This window comes from Panicum virgatum, chromosome 1K (assembly GCF_016808335.1).
Source record: "Panicum virgatum strain AP13 chromosome 1K, P.virgatum_v5, whole genome shotgun sequence".
NCBI classification, from domain to species: domain Eukaryota; kingdom Viridiplantae; phylum Streptophyta; class Magnoliopsida; order Poales; family Poaceae; genus Panicum; species Panicum virgatum.
This window is the reverse complement of record NC_053136.1, coordinates 33,158,948-33,166,243: the sequence shown is the minus strand read 5'-3', so window position 1 is coordinate 33,166,243 and position 7,296 is coordinate 33,158,948. Positions and strand designations below refer to the sequence as shown.

Here is a 7,296-nt window from a genome sequence, read left to right as displayed (position 1 = left end):
GTACTTAAAAATTAAGTTGAGGTTAAAGAGTACTTAAAGAAATTTCTGTTAGGGGAGGGGAGCCATGGCCCCTGTCAGCCCCTTCAGTTCCGCCGCTGCCTCTTTTGTCACAAACAACCTAGAGTTTTTCTTTTAGAAAATAGAATTAGTTTCCGAACTCTGCGACCGCACATATAGCCAAATTTTATATTGCCTTCAGTTCTCGCAAATAATAGAGGAATGAGTACACAAACTGAAGGGAGAAATTAAAAGCAAAGTGCATTATCGCCTACAGTTAGGCACCTGTGACTGTGTCAACGCGATACTCTAAAAAGATCTCCATTTTGGCAACCATGATCTTTAGAATTGGTTAGAGCATCTTCAACAATTCCTCATCTCTCTTCCCCATCCTTATTAAAGAAAAGAGAAAAAACAGTTTTCAATAGTTTCCATCCTACTTTCTCATCTCCTAACAATTGTCAAATTGACCATCTTTCTGCGTAAATATGCGTACGCCCTCCCACGTTTTTTTTCTCATCGCTACAAAAAGAACACGGCCGCCGCAGCCCCTTCGAACCCCCTTCAGCTATCAAATTCGACTGCTACGACGTTCGCCTGCTCAAGATGACGGCATCATGACGATCCCCTCGACGAGATGACTCTTTTTTGCCACTCCCCGTCGCTTGCCGTCCGCCGGAACACCGCCATCCACGAGGAGCTCTCGAATCGGCTGCCGTCGGCCAGAGGGTCTGCTCCTCCGTGGGTGTTGACCCACGTGAGTTCCCTTTGCCTTGCTCTTCCTTTCCCCACCTGATCCGAGCCAGGCGCCCATCGAATCGTTGGCGGGCTGGACCAACCTGAGATTCGGCCGCCATGGCTAGGAAAGCTTCAAGCTTTTCGCACGGATAATTTTTGGAAAGTTAAAATTGAGTATTTTTTGAAGATAGTCTCTTTTTTTGCCTCTCCATATTTATTTGGAGAGTTAGCAAATAATAATATTTGGAAAGAAAAAAATAAGAAACTATTGAAGATTCTCTTAGAGTTCGGGGTTTTTTAGTGGGTTAGGGCAACCTTCGAGGCTAGAGCGGTGCTGCGAAGGCAATTTGATTGACGAAAGCAACGCGCGGAACGGCAAGGTGGGGTGCCACCAGCGGCAGAGAGCATAGAATTTAAAAGTTAGTCTGAGAACTTTTGTAACGTTCGGCTGATATATATATTCAGCTTATATATATATATATATATATATATATATATATATATATATATAGGTCGGGCTAATTCTTTATTATATAAAAAAAACAGAGGGCATAGGACGACCAGTGGGCGATGTTGATGGCAGAAGAGCAGCAAATAAAGTGGATTAGTGGGGTGCCTTAGAGGCAACTGTGGTGCACCTGGCATTGAAGCAGCACTAGGGATAGCCAGAGGAGCGGTAAAGATGGCATGAGAAGAAAGAGCGATGCAAGGTAGACGATAATCCAGACCCATCGCGAGATCTACCTATCCGATCTTTCAGAGGTACTTATAAATGTAAGATTGCGTGCACTTTTAAAAGTAAGTATGTGTTCATGTTTGTGAGCATCTACGTTTACATTGTACTCCCTTCATTCATGAAAAAAAGCAATTTTAAGATTTGAAATTTGTCCAAAAAAAAAAATACAACTATAGCATCTGCCAGCTAGGTTGGGACCTACCAGCCTTGGATTCACTAAAAAAATCACCAACGGAAAGCCCGTGCTGCGGTGCCGGAGAGAAAAAACATCAAGAGTTTTCCGTGCCTGTAGTGTGGGACCCATCAACTATGTCAGCCTTGGAGTGTTCGAGAGAAAAATCATCTGACGCTGGAGCCATTCCTTCTCCATTTAAATATTGAGTATACAGTGATCTGTTTGTACTATACTAGGGGTATATGTGTCTTTTTATTTGTTCCTAAGTCTGCATGAAGTATACAGTGATCTGTTTGTACTATACTAGGGGTATATGTGTCTTTTTATTTGTTCCTAAGTCTGCATGAAAAACGCTAGACTTGCATTTTTTCCAGATGGAGGGAGTATTTTGAAAAAAAAATTATATCATATTCACACTCTACTCCCTCTATTTTTATTTACGTGTCTTATTAGATTTGTCCTAAATCAAATTTCATAAACTTTGACCAAACTTATAGAAAGATGTGGTAACATTTATTATACCAAATTTGTTTCATTGAATCTACCATGAAGTATACGTTGATAGTGTATATGTTGGATAGTATAGTTGTTATTAAATTTTTCTATAGATTTGGTCAAAGTTAGTCAAATTTAACTTAGAACAAACCTAATATGATATGTAAATAAAAATAGAAGGAATACGTCTACATTCAAGGTCAGCATCGCGTCCGTCGACTGGGGACGACGCCATCCCAATTGGAGGGTCATGGACAACCGGGTCGACGTCTTCATTCCGATAGGATCACGCACAGTCGTATAGATCTACTCCATCCATCCCAAAATACTAGTCATCCTGGGATTCAAAATTTATCCCAAAAAACAAGTCACTCTACTCTATTTAGAAAGTACATGTGCATGTAAAAATCAATTAGTGTTAAATATGGATAATATATAGGAGTAAACATGGTCATTTTACCTACTTATTAATTTGTTTGGGACGAGAAAATTTGGTTACTCAGATTTTGCTGCCAAATGGTGCAAACTGCTGCAGCGGACACCGCGTGTGTGTGCGTTTTTTTTTCTTTTCTTTTTGCTGCTGATGCAGAGTAGATGAGAACGGGGGAGGAAGGAGATGGAGCGGCTGCTGCTGCTTTCATCCACTTCACATATAGACTTATGTTGGATGAGTTTTGGAATGCCTGGGCTACCAATCGGCAGCCAAACTAATCTTTCTCATTTTTGTGTGCTTTAATATCTCCTACTATCTAAAAAATCTAAAAAAGTACGAAGTTCTGTTGACACTCGCGTGCGTCTGCCCCCCTCCGTGAGTCTGCCCGCCGCTCGCGCAAAAAAAGCCGTTCGCATCGGCAGTTCCCCGCTCCCCGTCGCCCTTCGCCTCGCGTCGCACCTCGCCTCCCAGACCGACGCCGCTGCTCCCGCGACTCCCAGATCGACGCGGGCAAGCCGGCGCTTGCGTCTCCCATCGCCTCCCAGATTGGGCCCCCTCCTCGACCGCCGGGACTTGAGCTTCGGGCGGATCGATCCGCCTCCTCCCTCCCTCCTTCGCCGCTGGAACCCTAGCTGTGGGCGGCTGAGCCCCCTCATCCTCCCTAGCTGCCGGTGAGTCACAATACTCGTACGATCTACTCACCATCATCGGCAAGGATGAGCCAGAGGAGACCAACCTGCTAGCCATCATGCCCGACAGCCACCCCATCGCGACGCCGGCCAGGTCCAGGGCGTCTTGGCTGGAGGTGGTGCCCGCGGGGTCGCCACCCCCGCTGGCACATGTGGAGGCGGGCCAGCCATGTGAAATTGGAGGAGGTGGAGGTCAAGGTCACGCCGTGGTAGACAGAGAAGGTGGCCAAGATCAACAACCGCTTCAAGCAGGAGGAAGTAGTCATCAACGGCTGAGGGACCGAGCAGGTGGGGAAGGCATCCGCATTACTCAAGAAGATCGAGGTAATCAACCTTTTCTTAACTTGTCCTCTTTGTTCCTCACCTATGAAGATTTCAGTACGCAATAGCTGCTCAGGAATCGGGAGTGACCCTAATTTCTCAATTCTTTTTTTCGCAAGACAATTTCTGAATTCTTATGAGTGCTTGCAACTATTGGCTTCATAGATTGAACAGATCAAGCGAGGTCTGATATATGTCTGCAGCTGAGCTTAATAGTTCTTTCATGAGAAAAAAAGAGAGAGTAAAACATGGCAAACACATATGCCAAATTGCTGGTTTTTTATACTTGTACAAATCAATATGGTTTAAGATGATCATCGATGCAATTAGCATCTGTGTGATTTCTGACAGGGAAACTGAAAAAGTGGGCCATAGTATCTTAAGAGAAGTCAGAAATATTCAGCCTCTTTACAGGAGAAAAAAAGGGGATACAATTTGCTCTGAAACTTAATTTCTATAAATGAAATAAAATGTATCTTCAATCATGTCCTATACATGCTTAGCTTGCTGTCCCGGATGTTCATCTCAAACACAGTATAAATGTAGCGTTTAAGCAACTTGTACACAAGTCAATTTCCTTGATCATTTGGGCGTGGCTTACTGATGGATTCGTTCCAATCAATTCAACTATATAGAGGAAGCTGGACGAGCAGCGTGCCAAGGCGGTGGAGAAGACGTAGAATGCCATTGCAAGGTGATGCCACCGAAGATCTGTGCCGGGAGGCGCGTCCCCCTCGCTCTCCGGCCTCCGAGTGCGTTGGGCGCCTCCTGCCTCGATCTAAACCGTGCCTCCCCGCATCTGCAGTATCCAACTTCAAAGGAGCTGAGCATCGGTAGGGTCAGGTTCAAGGCGTTCGGCCTCGACGGTCACCAGATCAACCACTCGCGTTTTGGACCCCTGCGCCAAGGTTGCCGCTTCTTACTCCTAGCATTGATATTATTTGTTAGAGTGCTTCATGGCATAGTTTGGTTTCGGTTTGGCATTCGAACTAGGGTTGAGACAAAGATGTTATTAGGATTTTAGATACATGCTGGCTTCTAATCCAGTTTTGTATTGCAGCTAAAATGGCTTCTCATCCAGTTCTGGCTATCTATTTGATGGTTGTCAAAACTGTTATAGCATCTTACTTTTTGTGCTGATGTAGTTCATTTTTTTTTGTGTCTGAGCGTCTTTCATATTTCCTGTTCTATTTCCATCTGTCCACTTAGTGTGAGGCAAAGTACTGATCTCGCTTCAGTACCTGGGCACTTTCTGAGGTACGGAATTTTCTGCTTGTTAACAGTGCAGTTGCAATGTCAAATGTTCTGCAAACCTGTCTTGCCTTCTACAGCCTCCTTTTTTGATCCAAAGGAGATATACTTGGCAATGGGGAAGACGGGAAGTCATCACTTTTATCTGACTTCTCTTACATTTTTTACCTATGATTGTTTGGAGTATCATTGTACTGATGCAACAACTTTTTGCAAGTGCAATCCAACAGTGGCTTTGAGGTAGTATTCCTCAACCTCTGCAGTAGTGCCTTCCATGAAGCAGTTTGCCATAGGAAACCACCAAAAGGCTTAGCGAGATTTTTAAGTTAATGATTTTGTTTTCTTTTGTAGGTTTATGCTGGGCCGCTCAGCAACTAACATGAAGCATGTTGTTCTCTGGGGTACAGAGTGTTTTGTTTGCGAGAACATAGCAAGTACGGTTTTTTTTACTGCAAAAATGTAGGCTTCAATTCACTACGAAGTGGCTCGGTTGCTATTATTGCTTCGACTTCAGATTCTCTTCTATACTTATTATCAGGATTTATCTTGTGGTTTACTAACTTCTCAATGCAAACATCAAACCTGTACTACCTAATTGGTAAAAAACTATGCATCCATTGGTGAGTTTTTTTTGGGCAACCCATACTTCAAACTATCTTTGGCTAATTTAGAAGCAAATACCAATGTACTAAAACAAAGAAAAAAAAGTAATCTAAAGGACTCATTTTGTATGAAATTTTTAATATTCATAAATTGTTGACTGGGTTGTGAGGGTCTACAGGAGCTTGTAAAAACTTAAATCTTCTAAGCACGGATGCATGGATTCACGTCCATATCCTGCATAGCACGAGATCACCTTGGTTATCTCTTTTTTGGACTCATCACCTTGATATGTTTGTTGCAATGCTTAGTGATTCTTAATTAACTATTTGCCAACTGCACTTAAAGTGCGAGATGGACTGCTTCGTAGGAAAAATTAAGGTTGACCGTTGTACCTGGTAGCACTTAGGGATTTCTGCTACTTGGATTTGCTTCAGTACCATGACTTTGGTATGCTTGGCAAGCCTTCTCCCCTCCTTTTATTCATCACAGGAAGCATGCATTGAGGAAAATAAAAAAGAGAGGATGCTGATGTACACTTGCAGATTGCAAATTCGCAATGATTACTTGACCCTATGCGAGTCTTTTCCAGCGTGGTGTTTGAGAAGTGGTTTTTGGGTTTAGTTGGCTTCAACAGTACATTCTCCCTATGTTCATATATGTTTGTTACCTTCCCTGGTAGTACTTGTATAGACATGCCACTGTTTGTGTATGTGTACAAATAAATATAACATGCCTATTTGAGTGTTCTTCAGCAGGAATGCATGATTGATGGATGTTGAGAGCGAAGCAAAAACTGACACGATGGATCATGCTGGAGTTTATTTATTCATTTTGACGAATATGAGGTTTCATATTGAGATGTGTGGTGGTGTTTTCGACTAGGCATTGTGGAGGTTTCATATTGAGATGTGTGGTGGTGCTTTCGACTAGGCATTGTGTCCTCTACCGATATCAATTTTCTAATAGACTTGTATTTATAATTGAAGGAAGTACAAGGTTTGATTGTTAGTTTTTTGTCTATTTTCTAGGAGTGGTATCAGTTTGTCATTGGTTTCAAGGGTTTATTTCAAAAATTATAGATATATATGCTCTATATCAAATTCATTAAGCAGTTGCAATGGCATGATGTGTGCTGCGACGAAGTCTATAGTGTCTTGTGATCTCTATGTAGTGCCGTGTTCTAGTTATTGTATCGAAATTTTCTTGACTCCTGCTGCTAGAATTACTCTAAATTATCATGAAAAGTATGGTCACCAATAGCAGCGCACGGTCAATCTACTATAATAAAAGTTTTTATTATAAATTTTTGATACCCGTGGCAACTCACGGGCATTCAATTAGTCTTTGTGCATCTCTGGAGCCCATCTTAGCATTTGCTCATGTGCATCTCTAGTTGTATGACATTGAGAGGTCAATGACCCATGTGTGCTAAACTACTCCCTTCAACCTTTCATTTTTAGACATCCCGACCCTGGCCCCTCAATCCTCATGACCCGGTTGACTTGGGAATTTTGACCCGGTTGACCTGGGAATTTTGTGACTATGGTCTCATCAATTACGGATATATGTTTTATTTTTATGTTTCTATAATATTCTATCCATACCCGTATATTTGAAGATATGAGCATGTATATGTGCATAAACATATGGAAAATGCACTATCAGATTCGTATTTTTTGGCAAAATATACAATTTAAATCAGAATAACTCACTACTAGAAAAAAACCCTGTAGATACGCTTTAATTTTAGGATAGCTACACTTTATTTCATCCCTAGTGGAGTGTAGATACATTTTAGCAAAACGTATCTGAAGCGTCTCCGCTGGACCGTGTCAATATTTGTAGAGACGATTTTCTA

The 7,296-nt window shown here is 42.2% G+C and overlaps 1 protein-coding gene across 5 annotated transcripts; it reads left to right on the top strand.

The window, feature by feature from the left end:
* Window positions 1-2,917: 2,917 nt before the first annotated feature.
* LOC120703110 lies at window positions 2,918-6,542 on the top strand. 5 transcript variants are annotated; one of them, XM_039987130.1, is made up of 5 exons: window positions 2,922-3,587; window positions 4,220-4,278; window positions 4,390-4,492; window positions 4,868-5,075; window positions 5,187-6,542. In XM_039987130.1, exons 1-5 carry the CDS (start codon window positions 3,323-3,325, stop codon window positions 5,296-5,298), a joined length of 747 nt encoding a protein of 248 aa, XP_039843064.1. In that variant the 5' UTR covers window positions 2,922-3,322; the 3' UTR covers window positions 5,299-6,542. The 5 variants fall into 5 exon arrangements, with proteins under 5 accessions (XP_039843065.1, XP_039843076.1, XP_039843064.1 ...); XM_039987142.1 differs by lacking the exon at window positions 4,868-5,075 and having other exon boundaries at window positions 2,921-3,587; XM_039987126.1 differs by having other exon boundaries at window positions 2,928-3,587; window positions 4,220-4,492.
* Window positions 6,543-7,296: the final 754 nt, after the last annotated feature.

What these genes read in the sequence shown, in the direction of transcription:
- LOC120703110 (XM_039987126.1), top strand. Translation starts at nt 3,323, where the DNA reads ATGCCCGACAGCCACCCCATCGCGACGCCGGCCAGGTCCAGGGCGTCT. An exon ending in CATTACTCAAGAAGATCGAG is followed by an intron (nt 3,588 to 4,219) that starts GTAATCAACCTT and finishes TCAACTATATAG; the next exon opens with AGGAAGCTGGACGAGCAGCG. An exon ending in AATCCAACAGTGGCTTTGAG is followed by an intron (nt 5,076 to 5,186) that starts GTAGTATTCCTC and finishes TTTCTTTTGTAG; the next exon opens with GTTTATGCTGGGCCGCTCAG.